Below are 17,944 nucleotides of genomic sequence, written 5' to 3'. Positions count from 1 at the left end.
GAGAAAGCACTGGATCAATTAAAAAACTTCTAACGTTGCAGTAAACAGCTTCCCTTTTTCCCGACGAAAACCCAGCTGAAAACTCGTCATTCAAGGAAAAAACGTTTGAACGCGACGACGCGAGTAACTTTCCTTTTTCCCACAAAACCCTTCTGCTGTAGCAAATCACGATGTAACACAATCTTGCTTCTCATAGAATATCCTGTAGAACGTTTACAATCGCTTCCATTGAAAACCGAGTAACAATTCTCGCACGAGTAACAATCGGAGAATGTGGAAAGATAAGGCGAATCGAGAAAAACAATCTAGTCCCGGTGCAGAGATTAAGCAACGCGTAATGGACAGATTCTTATGCAAATTCGTATATCTCGGAATGTAATGAAAAGAAGCAGAAGCTTGGTGGAAAATTGTTTTACCTACAGTTACAAGCGTTGTGGAAAGCACTGTACTACGGATGCTTTATATACTTTTTCGTACTACCTGCTCCTCTGACAGTTGTTAGATTTCCTTCAAAATTGGGACAAGTTAAGTTGCAAAGTAGGAAGTTTAGTTTCGTATTTCGAACGCCTACGTTCGCTTAAAGGTATTTTGTGAATGCTCGAGTCGCTGTTCCCTGACGGCACAAAAAATAATTTCTTCCCTCTAACGTTTCGGTCGAATCATTATTCATGAGTACTCAACGAACCTGCGAATAATGCAACAGTATGCAAACACAGAAAAAAAAGGAGGCCACTTTGGACGGCGACAGGAAATATTTCGCCAAATAAGGTGCACTTTAAACACGAACCCGAGTTTCTTTATTTTCGTGTACTGTAACGTTGCCCTTCTGGAAGTTGTTACGTAGACTACGGATTTTTCAATTTTCAATTTATGTCACATATACAAAAGATCGTTGAATAAATGTGGTGCAGTCTGCGCGTGTATACGCGTTTTTGACCCTCATTGTACGTGTGTGTAAAGAATAATAAAGCTACAAAAGGGTACAGAATAAATATACGAATAAATAGTATGGAAATATATGTATAAAATATCCAAAGTAGTTTACTGGGGAAAATATTGAAGGAAACTCTTCATTTAAGATCTTCGTTTAAATTTAATTTATAGTCGAGGACTTGTAGGCTGTAACACTGCAAATATCAAACATCGAATGTTTTATAGGAGCTGGGAAAAAAACTTCCTCAACCTAAAATTATTTTCGAAATTTAATCTGTTTCCATTACTATAAAACTTTATGCGTACAGTAATCTACGCGCGTCATAAAATTTTCTATTTTTGCGCTAGTATAGTCGAAATTCATCGATAAAATAAATAATATCCGTAGAAAGCCTGCGTGTGCCACCTCTTAATTGTAGAGAAAATTGAATATACCATTCATTTAAATTTGCGAGCGCTTTAATAAATAGCAGTCCTGTTTGTTCCTAAATAACTCGTATAAAGGACGAAAAATATATTTTTCTCGTTTCTTTTTCAAAAGAATATTTTATAATGCTTCAAGTAAGAATTGTTACAAAATCTTATATTCCATGGCACATCATCTTTCAACATTATTAGTAATTATTTACAAATGGAAATTGCTTTTAAATTCTTTCATTTCTATCCTTACAGCGTTCCCTACAAGCAATCCTCGTTCCAATTTAGTTATTTTCTTAGAGATCGTGGTTCTTCGTTATTTGTACTATCTGCGTACTTTCGTGCGAATGGTCCGATATCGCGAACAAAATTTTACAATTTTACATTGGGAACGGTTTTCAAGACTGTTTGCTCGATAACGCAATAGTTGCATGTTAAGGGTAGAAAATCGCGTTTGTTCCATAAATAGAATGTTAACGTTTAGCGGGTAATGCGACTGCATCGATCGCTAACGCCGAAAGGAAATGTCGGTCGACGTGTATCGGGCTTGTCCGCCGCTAATTAAAACGTTAATGGTACTCGGCGCATACCAATTAAAGTCGATGCATTCGCGTCGACTGTATTAACAGTAATTTCGTGCGTTTAATAATCGTTCTCTGCCCGAAGCTATTCGCTCTCTCTCTCTCTCTCTCTTCCTCTCCCTCTCCCTCACCGCCAAGAGAACTGTTTCCCTCGAAATTCTCTCCTGTTCACCGTCGCTCGAAACGCGTTCTGTCCGCTCCCAAAACGTTCCACTTCTGTACGAAACTTGTCCCGTGCTGCGATTCACAGTGTGGCGAAGCTCGTTACTCCAGACGAAATTTTAATTAAAGTCGATGGGAATCACGCGGGCCTGTTAGAGTGCTACGAATTGCTAAATAATTCGCTGCCAGTTATTTCCGAGACGCGGATGCTACGAGATGATTAACGTTGCTACGGTGGTTTTGATTAGGGAAAAGAATGGAGACGAGGTCTCGGTTGAGCTTTTCAGAAGCCAAATTAACTTCACTTGGCCGAATTTTCCAATTTCATCGTCGAATTACCATCGGTTCTTTAAAGAATGTATGGGAGACTCGTCGTTGTTCATGATCGCTTCATTATCATCTTCGAAGATGTACAAGGACAAGTTGAGACTTTATGAATCTGTTATTTTTACTTAAACCTTATTCCTCGCCGTTGCCAATTGTTACCAAACAAACGCGATTTGACGTAAGAAATTATGCAAGTGTTGTCGCGAGTGACAAAGTCCGAAAACGCCTCATCGTCCTAATTAGCAATTCAATTAACTTAACTAACTACGCTTTAATCGCGTTACGATCCAAACAATCTAGCGGAACGAACGAGCAACGTCTTTTTATCAATTTCCAGCAATTTCTAGCTAAAATGTTTTCGTTTTTCAATAGATATAATAACTAATAAATTTTTCCTGTCCACATCCACCGCGTTTTTCGATTAATTACTGTAACTGATTATATTATTAATTCTTCCAATAGTCCAATAGCTTCTACAAGCTTTTCCTTTTCGATTAATCGTTCCTTCGGCAATGAACAAATTAGACTCTCGTATGAAACCTCGTATGAGGTTTGCAAATTAGCATCTCGTATGAAACCTGTCGGTGTCCCGATACTTACGAACACGAGCTGTCTACGTCTTTATAGATTTCTGCGCAAATTTAATTTAAGGCCAAACAAGTAGAACTAATGCATTTCTTTTTGTTCCATTTTACCGAAAATAAGCCCTCTCCGTGTACGAGATAAATTTCAGCCTCTTCGTCGTTCGCTCGCGGGAAGACTTTTTCGCGGAATTAATGCCGGGATTATCCTATCTCGCTTCGTACGAAACAATTGCGCCCGGTTAAATTACACGGGACAAAATCGCAAGGAAATTTAAATCCCAGAGCGAGCGATGATATTCTTTTCTTCTTTTCGTTGGATCTTTGGATTACCTCGAGCAACATCGTGATACGGGGTCGCGCTAATTAAAACCTCATTTCGCCTGGAAACATTCAGAGCTTCCAATCTTCTCCAAACTCACCCTTTCGTCGAGGGGTGGAAAAGGGAGAGAGAGAGGGAGGGAGAAAAAAAAAAGATAGTCAGGTCGACGTGTATTTTCTTCCTCGTCGTCGTCCTCCTCGTCGACGTCGTCGCGGTTGGTCCACCATTCTGCAATTTCCAGCGGGGAACTTTTTATCCACAATTTTTCTATATCAAGCCTTGAGCGACCGTCAAAGGGGAGGGGGGGAGAAACATTTTCTTCGTCGTGAACGTTTTCAACGTTCAAAAAGAGCTTGCCCGCGACGGCGGAAGGGAAAAAGCGTTGCAATTACATAATTCACCGTCGCATCAGAATCCTGATAAGATATAAAGCGCGATTACACGCCCGTTGCGGCGTAAGTTCGCGCTGCCAGATATTACTTTCCGCCGCGCACTCTGCTCTTTGAACTTCTCTCTTCCGGCTAGATATAGTTATACAGAGTGTCCCAGTAATCGCAGTACAATCTTTCTCTATGTGAAAAAAATACGCAGAAAAGGTGAAATAAAAATTCACACGATGCTTCGTTTTCGACGAAATCGAATTCACGTATCAAGATCAGTGTACGAAGATTATGGGCTAAAATATTGGCGAATATACGTGTTGTAAGTATTTGTTAATTTTGTAATTTCGACGTTGTTCGATGGAAGTTGTTCTAAGCGAGAAAGAAGTACTTTAATTATATTTACGTAACTGGAAAGAAGGCTAGATGCAAAGATAAAAAAACATAATTCTAGAAACAGCTGCTGCATTTATGAGATTTTATAACAAATTGTCGTAATGTTACGACAAAAATATTTTTGAAATGTTCAGAAATACCAGGATATACAACGTTTAATACCAAGATCGAATAGGAAGAGGCAAATTGGTAGTATAACATCGATTGATAAGATATTGCATTTTAAAATTGTGCCCCTGTAAAACATGAAACGTATGATAATGTTTCGAGTTTATATGATTACGCGCACGATGTTCTTCTGCTGTGAGTTCTAGGTATGAAAAAAAAACAAATTTTTAAATTCCATCTTCTCGAGAATGAACCGTTTCGAGCGAGCAAATTTTATTCTATATTTTCGACATTTTTTCACGTAGAATCGCCTTCTTGTCGATTGTACCACGATTCCTGGTCCACCCTATATATACACGATGTCGATCTTTGGTTAGATTGCGGTTTTCCACGTAGTTGAAAGTTTAACCAAAGTCACAATGCCTCTGACTGTTGGATCGATTCGAATTTTCCCAGTGTCTCCTTTGCTACGGGACCGTTCTTTTCCGATATCGGGATAGAAATTGTCTAAATGCGCCTGGCTCTGGGCAATAATGTTTCTTTACCAGCGTTTCATCCGCTCTCATGGTGGAAATGTAGCTATTGGATGAATTGATTTCCATTGGCTTTGAAAATCAATTTCGTTTGGAATTTCAATCCCGTTTCATTCTTTTACGATGCTTTAAAAGACACTTCAGTTGTGATCTTTTGTACAATAATTTACTATCTAGTAATATCAATAAATCGAGACAATTACAAATTAGAATTACAAATTAGGAACAACTGAAATTTATGATCCACTAACTCTGTAAGAAAACAAAATAAACTATCTTTAATTACTAATTTGTTATTAATTCGTACATTTTGATAAAATTTATGTATAATTGATACATATAATTCACATAATATATTGTTATTGTAAATCCACTAAAACGATCAAACACTTGCAAACAATAGGGTGTATTGTCCAACCTCTATCGTCAATCAGTATGATTTTCGAAATTGTCAAGTTAGAATCAATTGCGTAAGCCGTCCAGGTTCGTTACAATTTGTAAAATATTTTACAATTTCAAGGAAGTCTAGCGACGTTCCTCTTCGCCTTTTCTCTTTCTAAGAATCGTTAACGGTTCCCTGGATACGACGTGGAATCTAAATTTCAAATGGAATCTTATTTCGCGATCGAAAACTTTCCACCTTTTTACACGGCGCGAGTATCCCTTTGAACTTTGCTCCCTGTTCCATCAAGGAATTGTCTCGTGAATTCAATCCGAGTACTACGGCTATCTTTCATCGCTTTTAATTCCATTTGCTCTTTCTTAAATACAAAGAGACCATTTCAAAAATTGTAGCACGTATAATTTAATTCTAATTTTTTTAACAGTGTTTTTCGTACAGTTCGATAAGAATTATTTAATGTTAAGTGAACCTTGTTATAATAAGCGAAATTTCAAAGGCATAAAATTTGTATCAAAAATACCCTGATGTAGACGAAAGATGATTTAAGAAAAAAATATATAGGAAAGATACATAACGCGAGAAGAGAAGTATTGTACGTGTAGTCACTTCTATGAATTTTTTCTAATTTTTTCAGACATTTTTTCTAATGCCATAATTTTGATATGTAAGACCTGGCTTCTAAGTGGATATGTAATTACTTACAACAATATAAAAATACGCCTTATTTTATCGAGAACAAATTGCATTGGAATGTCAAATGTTGCTCGAACCACAAAAAGTTAAGCAAACCAAATTCCTAAATTTGAGGTATCCTTTAAATTTAATCGAGGTCAAATAAAACCTCCATTCGACCAGAGTTTCAGTTTGCTCGATGTACAACAAGCCTGCAAATTTTTACGATAAATGCCCTTCTCTTCTTCTTTCTCTTTTTTTTTTTTTTTTAAATTGCTGCCGTATAAAGCCGGCTATTTGTCGAATGGATTTCTCTGCCTCTTTCACCAACCCCTAACATTTTCTCTTGCTCTCCCTCTCTCTCACTCTCTCTCTCTCTCTCTCTCTTTGTGAACTTTCTCTCTTACCGTGAAGAGTACATTATTCGAGATACAACAACGATCCTGTTAAGCGTCCCGTTTTATCGGTTCTCGGTGTAAAATCGATTTATAACATGCAAAACGCGGACGGCCCGTATCGGTATCATATTTACGATGTATGAATATATCGTTTACGAGCCGAACCTCCGCGTTTTGTTCGCCTTTTTATGGCCACCTTGCACATCCGCGCCGCGTAAGAGTATCGATATTCGATATTGCTACCTGCCGATAACTGCGTTTCAATAAAACGGGCAACGCATAAAAACGTTATAAGCGAATTATACGACTATAAGGGAAACACGTTTCGTGCCTTTATTTCCATCAATTAGTCGATTATCAGTCCCAAATAGCGATTCTACGTTGCGTTACGACGTTCTGTTCCATTTTACGCGCGCATTCGTATTTCATCGTTTAACACGTTGGCTATCGTGCCAATTTTATTGTTATATATTATTATATATTTTCGCACTCTGGCAGCTGCAATAGATTGAAATATATTACAAATACTGCGCCATAACGGCCATCTGAAGTACAGAAGAAAAATAGTACCGGTGTATGGCGTAAAGATGATGTACTACGGTAAAGTGGAAGCTGGAGACCATTCAAAGCCGAAAGACAGTAGATTTAATAAGTAGTAATAAATAAAATAAAATACTAACGTCATAACGTTTAGCTTTTTCAAGATGTCGTATTGCATTCTCTGCTTTTTCCTCTCGACATTGTCTAAAATCTAAGTTCCTGGAAGCACGTGCTTCGCTTCTATCCCGTTGTGTGAAATCTGTGTCGTTCACATTGCTAGTAATTTTGAAGTCTAAGGCGTTTATTTTATCTTCATCGGTCTGTATAATTTAACTTGGGTTATCGATGACCACCGGTGGAGGACAACGTGTTAAGAGGAATTTTCGTCCCTGTTCGTAATTTCCTATCTCTGCAGGAAATCCTTTACAATAACACCGATGGTAGCCAGTAATTCCTGCCTTTATCTCCTCTTTTTCTTTTTTTCCCTAGTGTTCTATGAATTTATATTTTCATCCAGTCATCCAACGATTAATTCAGCACGTCTTCGTATTATCGCGTACACGTATTTTCCACGTCTTTTTTTAATTAGCCTTACAAAGTCCGCAATCCGCATGAATTTGTATTTTTTCTCTACATCGCCGAAGACCGTTTCCTACTTCCGTCTTGTATTCCTTTTAATTATGATTCCCGCATATCGGTGTTCGTAAGCGCGAGGACAGTTGAGAAGATGAGATAAGCTTGAAACGTTATTAAGAACTTATTGAATATTACATTAAATCTTTATGATTCTATATATAGTACGTACTTCATGAAAAATCCATATATTCTATAATAAAAAATCTCATGAATGATAAGATAAAAATTCGCATTGGTGTTATTAGATTTCCCACTGCGCTTCTTATTATTTCTCCAATTCCATGCATTCTATAAATGATTCCACGAGAATCAGATTTTCGAATCTGTGCGAACTCCGTTGAATTTCCTAACGAACTCGTTTAAACATTTCTTAATTAGATTTAACGTTTAACATGCACCAATCTAATAATCTTTTATTATAGTATATTCACGTTGGAGATAGATGTTCTGTGATTTCTGTATATATTTCCAGATTAGTTTCAAATTTGATCAATGGTAGTCGAGTAACGTTATATAATTGTGTTAATGAAATTTCACAGTATCTCGTAAAGCATACATAATAAAATTCAGAAAAATGTTCTATGTTGGGCGTCTAAATACTTTGACGAGCCACTCTACGTACAAATATTTTTAGAGGACCGATCTCATTACTTTTCTGACGAACTTTGTATATACAGACACGCATGTAAGCACAAATATAAGCACGAGCGCACAGAGGGAATAAAATTCGATAATTCAACAAGAGGAAATACAGTGGTCGCCGATAGGATCGTTTATTGTATCATGTCAATATTTTTCCACCCCCTCTTCCGGCTTATCGTTCCGCTACCTTGCCAGCAAAAATATCGGTTTTCGATAGCAGACAGTGCACCGACCTGGCAGCATTGTAGTTACAAGAATTAAACGATACGGAAACGCGTGAATAAAAAATCAAAATCACACACCCGCGCGCTCGCTAACCCTTCAACGATCGAAGCCTTAAATCGCCATTTGAAAATTGCGAAACAGATAAATAGAATTATTATAATTAATATATATGTATAATATATATTTTCTTATTTTCACCATTTTAACATATAATAATATAACATAATAATAATTTATTGTATTCTAGACTGCATGTCTATTACACGAAGACTATCTGGTTTTTTATCACACAGTTTAAACTTACAGACCTATGGTGCGAATAGTTATTTTCTAGAACTTGATATTTATTATCGACTTTTAATGAGGAGAGAATATTTTCAATAAAAAGAACCTAATTAACTGTTGCTTTTTTACGATTAATCGATTAAATCATTAACACTACAGTGATCTGACAATAGTGGAAACTTAATTCCTATAACGAATCATAGAGAATTTTAAAAGAATACTCGAGATATTTCCTTGCGTTAAATATAGATCTCATCGATCTTTACGAAATATCAAACGCAAAGCAGAAAATTAACAAACTTTGTACTTTATCGTAAAGATTATTATGTATAGGAAATTCCATAAAATTCAGCGTCCAAATATATAATTTGAGTTTCTCAATAATTTGAGTTTTTAACAGAAAGTAGAATCGAAATACAAGAGTAAAAGAAGGCAAACAAGAGTTCGCTGCAATTATAAAATCATTGTGTTACGTTAATGTAATAAAGATAAAGAGTTAAGGGCTACCGACTCGCTAATTTATTAACTGGCTAACCTGGAACTTTCCAGCGATATTTATCAAGAATTTTTCAATTTATTCACGTCAATGGAGAAAGTATCAATCCAATTTCACGTTGTATTAACGCGAGTTAATTTGTTTAATTTATATTAATGCTCGTCGAGTGAACGGCCGGAGCGTTATTAAAATTCCTTTTGTATTTGTAATTTAGATCGATGACGGGCGGAGAGGTGGCCGGAAGTAATTTGCGCCAGCATTTTATGGACAAATTAGTCGCGTTTATCGGGCATTTATGCGCGTTTAAAATTGATAAGTCTGTCGAGGGGTTGTTGGCCATAACGAGGCTAATTTGTGATTAACGTTTCACGGATAAATTAACCATGCTGCGTAACGAGCAGAGTGGAAACGGAGATTGAATGTTTTGACGTGTTCCATGAAAGTGGTCCTGGATACCTGCTTTTGCAACACTAACGAAATTACTACCGAAGATAATAGGGAAAAATTTACGATAAAGACATTTACGCATTTACGTTTACGATATATATTTTTGTCGATTTTTAATTTTAATTTTAATATCACTAGATGACTAAAGAGATGTATTTCAGTACGAAATAGGGAAATGATAGGATAAGTTCGAAGATGTAAAATCTTTCAAAATTAGACGATAAATTCACAATGTTTAAAAGATAATTTAATATTAGTCCATTGATTAACTTTTTAAACGTTCAATATGACTACAATACATAAAAGATAATTTTGAATTGTCGACAATCTTGATATTGATAAAAAATTGGAAATCATGCGAAGAAACGTAACAAGCATAGTTTTGTTGCTTCTTTTCGCTTTATAACAAAAAAAGGGATATTTCAATATAACATACGTAGAAAAAGAACTTGCTTAAAAGAACCTGTTATATGCAAATCTGACGAAGTTTTAACGATGAGTCTTAAACGATATTTTTGTAAGAGGACAATTTTAATAACACAATATTAACACGCCGAAGATTAAAACTGCTTGTTCATAAAAAAATGAAGACTATGACTTATCGACGTTATTCAAATGGAATCTTTAATTAAGGAATTAACTGAGTCTACAATTAAGGAATTGAGAAAAACTACAGGTACACGCGAGATTGCTGTTTGCTCATGTAGAAAAGATCAATCGACGCTCGTGACTAATGGAGTATCGCAAAAAGCGAACGACTACAACGGCTTGTTAGCTTATTAGCCTTTTTTCACTATGCTAATCTATCTTTCCGTGCGTTCGTTTTCTACCTCGTTTCAGATTTTTATTTAACGAGCCCCGGTTTGTTACTCTTCACCCTTTTGTTGTCTCGTTGTTTCATCGCGAAAACGTGCCGGTTTATCGCGTGAAATATGGCAGAGAGTTTTCAACGTTGCTCTTGAAAACATTCGACCACCGCGACGTGCCTTCTTTCGCGTGCTTATCGACGATCTTACATATTTCGCGGTGCATGATTTCAATTTATTCTCGCGCGCGATCGTAGTAATAATCGCAGCAATAATCGGGCGAAAGTTTCCTACGAGATTCGTTCGCAAATACTATATTTAGTAAATTACGTAACGGGCAGCATGCTATTTAAACCTAACTTTCACGTGATTCGTGTTTTTATCGAATCAGATACTTTCCAAGATTTCCAGATTCTATCGAGTTAAGTGGTTCGTTCTACATTTTGTCTCGAGATGGAATATAGTTCAGAGTAATGCAAATTGCCTGCATTTCTAAAAATAGATCACGAGCCACTGGTTATATTATCGTTCGCAAGAATCGGAATAGTTTGGTCGATTCGTGGTAATAAGTTGAAGAATCTGGAGCGTATCCTCTCCAATAGTATTCTTTGTTCCTTAAAATCGCATTTCTGATGTAGCTGCATCTCTGCCCGTGTCAAGGCCACAATTAACTACGACTCTGAAGTGAAAACCGGGTCAGAGTTTGCAGAGGAGCTTTATTTACTCTGCGAATCAATATTGCGGATGTGCTATTAATCTTCCGAGCTGCTAACACGGTCTTGCCGCAAAGCTGCCTCTAAACTCAGTTGAAATTAAACGAAGAAACTGTGTTCTTAACAAAGAGCCGCGACTAAAGCGACGGAGCTTTGCGAGATTGCAAAGAACTGTTCTGTTACCTTCGTGTAATAAAGAGAGACGAAACGTGGTGAGAGCGAAGAAAATAAATTTCTTCGAGTTTCCATCGCAAACAAAAGTTTGCTAGTTTTGCTTTATAAACGCCTCCACGGGCGTTACTCGTCTATTTTCTATTTTATCCACGGTCTGCTTGATCGGCGTTTATTACCCTCGTTCCGCGAATAATCTCCCCTTCGTTCGAAGCTGGTGGATGAAAATATTCTTCCGTCGTCCTTTTTCCACATTTTTTTTTATCTTATTTCCCTTCGGCCCCGAGCATTCTCAAAGGGACTTCTCTTTTTTGAAATTACAATGAACCAGAGGCTTTAGTAGGTGTGTATGTGTGTGTACGTGTATCAGAGCGTACGATCGATCCGATTCTCGTCCGCGTTTAATCGCGCATAAATTGAGCAATCCTCTTTAATTGCAGCCTGAACGGACCGTGGAAGTTGTTCCCGCATCGCCAGGATTTACATATTCGAAGCTACTTTATAGGAGACGAAATCGCGTTTCCTGGTCGGGCAACGTGCTGCATACGCTTTTCACGCAAATCAGATTTTACCCCTTTTTATCTCTTTTCTCTACGCGACGAATCGCTTATTTTTATTGTCGTTTTCGAGAAAGAGCCTTACGCTCCTCGCAGTTTGATCGGATCCTTCTTTTCCTCTTTTTATTTCCTCTTCTTCTACGCGAAGAATTATTTTCATTCTCGTTTTCCAAAAACATTTGCGTATCCCTGGTAATTCGAAGGGATGCTTTCGTTTTCCTCTCTTCTTTTCATTTTTCTACGCGAAGAATGATTTGTCCTCTTTCTCGAAAAGTATCTTTGTATTCCTTTTGTATTTCTTGATGGGTTTCTCCTTTTTTCCCCCTTTACCTCTTTTCTTTCGTACGCGAAGAATCATTTTCTTTAGTTTCATTTTCGTGTTCGAGAAATACTTTGTATCGCTTGTAGTCCGATAGGGTTCATCTGTGTGATTAAAAACCGACACATTTGCATATGGAGATTTATATACGGTGCAGGTAATTTGACGTCCTAAAATCACGTGCTCGGATCGATTAAAATGCATGCACCTCGAGATTCCACGGTCTTCGTGCACGATCTTTTACCTCGTTGGTAAAAGACGATGACGAGCATCATCAAATTTTTTGCGCTGCCTTTGAACCTCGTAAACGATCCCCTTCACGATGCTTCGCGTGGAACCACCCCTTTATCTGCTTCTTGGATAATTATCTTGCAAATTCTTCGCGTCTTCTTCAATGTAGAAGATACGCTTCTAAGCTTTAACCCTTTTCGTTATTTCATAAATTTAAGTGCGTCTTGTCGAGCAAAATCCGCCTTATAACCGCAAAGGTTAAGAATTTTTATTATCAATTTACGAAAACTTTAATACTTTGCTGTTGTAATATTACTTTACATACGAATGCCTTGCTCGTTGAAATTAATTTGGTTGAAATTGAACGAACGTTAATTAAAATTGAACTCAGTCACATCTTTTCCCGAATGTATTAATTCATTCAAATAAATTACATTAATTATACAAAAATGGAAGAATTCGTTTCTTCCAAATGTAATCCAAACAACGTGATAAAATCAGTTGTACTTATGTACTGTAATGATTAATGCTGATTTCTCCTTATTACATCGGTAGTCAGTTCGTACATGTATTACGTAATCACAGTCATGCTTATACTTCTTCGATCTTAACGATCTAACGACGTATATCGACCATTTCCGTGAGTGTCTTAAATTATCGTAATTCGTTTCTGCAATAACGAGATAACGCTCCCGCACGCGAAATATGAAACATTTCAACATTACGATACCGTATGTTTTACTGCATACCTTAGACAACAAATTATTCAGTTCGTCGAGAATTAGAGTTGGTCCATTAATGTCTATATAATTTTGCATATAATAAAATGTTCGATTCTATTATCTGAATTTTCCAATCTTTCTTTGCTTTTTTCAATAAATGTTTTTTATCGTATATCATCAGACATTATTTTACAGCTGAGAATTTTCTTTTTCATATGTGGTATTGATTCAATACCTACATATATGAATTTCCTTTCATTGTGTTTAAGATTCAGTGAAGTTGAAATAATTAAACATCGATCGTTTTATATATAGACAACCTAGCAGAAAATTGAAAACTTACCTCGTGGGTTTAATTCAGTGATCAGAGACTGTGATTCGAATGTCCACCAAAAAAAAAAGAAAAAAAATATTGAAAAGCTTGGAATTGCTTGAAAATGAATATTGGACAATTTCTAAATAGGGCTATGGCCGAACGGTTCAAGTTTTATTTCTTTTCGTTTTTGTCCTTAGGAATTTTCAGGAACCTATTTTTCAGTTACCCAGTGACCAGTTTATGGCTGACCTTGGACCCTAAATTCGGGAAATTTATTGCAAGCACAACGAGGGTGCGCGTATCTGGGAAAACGCGTTCATACCCAGTGACCCACAGAAACCGGACAATAAAGGAGAAAATAGTCAACGGTAGTGGGTTACTATGTTGCATCGTTGGCACCAAGTAACTTTTCCTTTCTACCGATAACCCTCGCCAATTTTGCTAGCACAATATGACTACCTTTAATCACCAAAGTACCTTCCGGAAAATATATTGGACTGGGTCAACACGTTTCGAACGTACACACTAATAGCTATTTTTATTACCTGTATATAAAATAAAAAAATTATATAGAACTGAACAAATGTTAAAAAATTATTGATATTTTTAAGAACTACTGCCTCGTTTGAAATGCTATATTATAAAGAATTTACATATTCAATGGTATAATAGGTCCATCAATTTTGTGTAATTAAATTAAATTTTGTCTTCTATTTATGCAACGAATAGATTGAGTCCAGTATAATCTATATATACCTATTTATCTGTCTATTTTCTACCTATATTCATAGTTACTTGTATCCATCAATGTTATTCAGACGAATACCCAAAGAAATGGACATATATATTAGAGGCCCTAATAGGATACTATGGGGTCAACGCATAATTGTCTTCATTATTTTTGTATAACTCTTGCAAACTTTTATTTCGATCATTATTTTGCACCAATCCGAAAATTCTGATCCATCGATCGTTTTTCTAATCTAACTTCTCACCTAGGATCTAGCTTTGAGAAGTCGTGGCAAATGTGCATCGTGTGTTGAAACGTTTATGGTACATACGATTGTGAACATACTGGAAGCTGTTGAAAGCGTTTCAAATGTCCTGACTAGATCCGTTCCGTTTAATCTATCCACAGATGTGCTCGTACCTTTGTAAAAGTAACACGACAATTTCCCTCAGAATGTCGCCGCTCGGTTAGTCTTGTTCTTGCAGGCGGTCTATTTGGTTTTATTTGGCTTTCTCTCTCTTCGTACCCTCTCTTTTTGCGTTTTTGGTCAGCTTAAAAGATTTCACGACGCTACGTTTAACTTGTGCCGCCTAACGAACGGATGCTGTCACGTATTGGCGTCTCTTGATGCAGAGCGAGGGATTTTATGGTAAATGGAGTGGATAATTAAGCGTTTACCGCCGAGTCAATCGGCATCGTGGAATTTTCTTCTAAATAAGCGTTATTTCCGCAGCGATAGTGACAACGTACGGTCGTCGATTACGAAGTACTACATTAACGAGACCGCCACACCGGTCGACCGGTTTCTCTGCGCTTTTGCACGTTTCAATTTTTAAAAATTATCAACGTTCTGGAAGACAGGAAGCGCCGACAACCGCGCGCAATCTCGTTAAACCCCCTGACGGATATTACTTGTTTTTTGCAACTGTCTTCTTCCCTTTCATAACCAGCATGTCTTTTTTTTCTTGGTTTGGTACAAACGTGGTCAATTTTCGTGCGTATCACGTCTCTGTTGCATTCCCTCGGGGACGGTTCATCGCATCATTTATTTTATGCCCGTATTAAACAGCAGTCTCGTCCGAGTTTAACACTTTTGCGTATAACGTTAAATTCTTCCTATATTATCGCGTTTTGAACGTGAAATATTTATTTTACGAAGTGGAATGTTATAGTTGATTATTTTAAGCTATTCAGAAGCGAATTTTTATTAAGGACTCAAAGAGAAATTACTTTTTCCTAGTTATCTATTTATTTTTCCTTCGTTTCTTTTAGATAACGTACGTGAACATTTGTAGATTAGAATGTTCATGGATTTATACAAAATTTAAAATTGTAAAAATGCACAGAATGCACGTAGTATATACAGTGATTCCAGAAATATTTAAATACATTAAATTTTTGTTATCACATGAAAGTGTACTATCAAGTCGCATGAAACTTAACGTGTTTGGATGTAATTAGAAATACAATACCGTACAAGTACATTTTGTGGTCTCTATAAAAGTCTACATATAAAGCACCCAAAGTATAGTACTCGTTATAATACTTGCTTGGTGGTTTCATTTGTTAAATTGTATTCGTTAAAGTATATCATTGAACGTTAAAGTCAATCCTGAAAGGATTTTTAGGTCTAGCATTGAAAATTTAGATGATAAATAGAATGGAATCGACGAACCGTAAAAAGAAACTTTTGATTTCAGGAGACGATGATGGACTACGAGGGTGACGGAGGGGAGTTGGAAGAGCTCGTTGATCTGGCAACCGACGTAGCGGATTCATCCCTGACAATTCGAGGTAATTAAACTTTCATTCTTCACCCCACGTTTCCCTCTCCTCCTCTCTCTTCCCTATAGATAAAGAAGAGACCGCGGTTCAATGAACAGGATGTTTTCGTTTAAACAGGGAAGCTTCCCAAGGGGTCGCAATTAGGGGTGCAATTGAGTAAAATGTACACGAATCTGAATTTTCCTCCAACAATCGTGGCACTAACAATCCAATTAATTAGCAACGACTGAAAAGCCACTCTGATAATAATGATCTTTCATAAAATAAACTTATAATAAATTGTCCAAGTATAGCAAATTGTATAGTATACTGTTGATGAGGATCACGACGTCTGTTGCTCTGGTTCATTAATAGTTCCCATTTCCTTCAAGTAAACGGTTGATTTTGGAATATTCACAACTCTAGGTAAGTTGTGAGTAAACTTTTCATTTCATACCTGAAATCCCAAATTGCATTTTTGTTTCCTCGAAATGAAATCCTGAAGCACCCTTAAAAACTCCTTCGACTAAATACAGTGACGGATAAAAGAAATTTTAAAATGATAAAAACATGAATTTTGGTAGCTTCCTTACTGAGAATTCTCTGCCATATCGATAACATTCTATGTATCATACATATATATACATTGCTTTTATCAAATATAAATTCATTTTGTAAAATTATCGTGTCTCTCTATTGTCTTCTTATTTTACGAACCTTATCTTGTACCATTGTATAAAGCTACAATACATTCTATTGTTTTATCTCCTTTATATCACTCAACGATTGAAGTTTCAAAATGTTTCATACAACGCGCATAATATATTCATAAAAGGTGTCTTCTATTGTTCAAATACCTGTATGAGCTTGTGTATGTTTCGTTCGAGAGTTCTCTTCACTTCAGCTAACGTTATTATCCCTCGAGGCATTCATAAAGCTTGCAAACAAGTTCCTTGCAATTCAAATGCTCCTTCGAATATCCTCGTTTCCATTTCTATTCCTAACTACCCTCTTGTTTTACACCCCCTTTCCGTCCCGGTGAAACCAGTGCATTCGTGCAGTTTATTTGCTCGTTAATTAGATTGTCGTAGAATAGCGGGGTAGAGAAAACGGCATTAAGAGAGTAGGTTCGCGTGTAACGAGGCGGAATAACGCCGAGACCTGTGCGGTGGATAGGCTGGAGGAAGAGGGTGGATGGGTGCTCGCGGGCGTAAGGGGTGGCTCTCGAAAATTGTTAAGCTAAATAAACGTTCAGCTGCGGGGAAAATTGGTAGAAACGCAATTACTGTGCTATCCCGCACAAAAGGGGAATATTTTCACCCTAATATTCCCGAGACAGAATAATTATTTACAGCCGCAAGAGAAAACTGTTTGTCACGGTCTTTCACTTTGTGCTGGCTTAGTCATAGAGAAAACCACTTCCAGGTAGCGCCTTGTAAGCGTATCGTTAAAACGTTTCGTGTCAGACACTTGATCGGATGTATTCCTTCCAGGAGACGAGAATGGTTAGAAAGAGGACAAGTGATGTAAGAAAAAAATGTGACGTTTATGGTTAATTACTTCCGTTAGTGTCGGTCGAGGGATGAAAGATCGAGGAATCTTTCCAACCCCTCGGCTTGTAAGTAAATTCTTCTTCAATTTACAAAATTTAAAAGTCATCACAGTAATATCTCTTCAACATAAATATATGCAACATTAGGATCGATCGATAAATGATTTTTGGAAATATATTTTTGAATATCTTTGTAACGACTACTTCGAAACAGCGGCTATAATTGCAGCAATACAAAAACATATAATCCTTGTTCTTCTTCCGACATATTGCGTATAGTTCATCAATCGTCGAAATTTTTCATTGTCTACAAATATTTCTATCCTTTTACAAATCCTATTTTACATATATCTTCTCAAAATTGAGAATCTTCTCTTTCATACATGATTTCAATGTCTTAACTTTTCCATATAAAAATCCCATTTCATTGGGGGATTCAACGAAGCTCGACCTATGTGTCAGTCACGGTTTTTTAATACCAGTTAATTACTATTAACTCCAACAATTTCAGCCATAAAACAAATCCCAAGAAAGGTGATGAAACTATTCTAAAGCTCGCTAGAAACGAGGTTGCTCGAA

At 36.7% G+C, this 17,944-nt stretch overlaps 1 protein-coding gene across 2 annotated transcripts in view; it reads left to right on the top strand.

Annotated features, from left to right (window-relative positions):
- Positions 1–17,944, top strand: part of LOC100741879 — a 35,967-nt gene that overhangs the window by 4,538 nt on the left and 13,485 nt on the right. Inside the window, exons 1-2 of one of the 2 annotated variants that reach the window (XM_033323965.1) lie at positions 3,798–4,025; positions 15,750–15,843. In XM_033323965.1, the coding sequence (XP_033179856.1) occupies positions 15,756–15,843 (88 nt within the window). In that variant the 5' untranslated portion in view covers positions 3,798–4,025; positions 15,750–15,755. Of the gene's footprint in view, positions 1–3,797; positions 4,026–15,749; positions 15,844–17,944 lie in introns of those variants that run through there. The other variant, XM_003493916.4, reaches the window with a different exon arrangement.

This window comes from Bombus impatiens, unplaced genomic scaffold (assembly GCF_000188095.3).
Source record: "Bombus impatiens unplaced genomic scaffold, BIMP_2.2 scf_1417, whole genome shotgun sequence".
In the NCBI taxonomy this organism is placed as follows: domain Eukaryota; kingdom Metazoa; phylum Arthropoda; class Insecta; order Hymenoptera; family Apidae; genus Bombus; species Bombus impatiens.
Note: the sequence above shows the minus strand (reverse complement) of the source record. Positions and strands in the feature narration are given on the sequence as shown.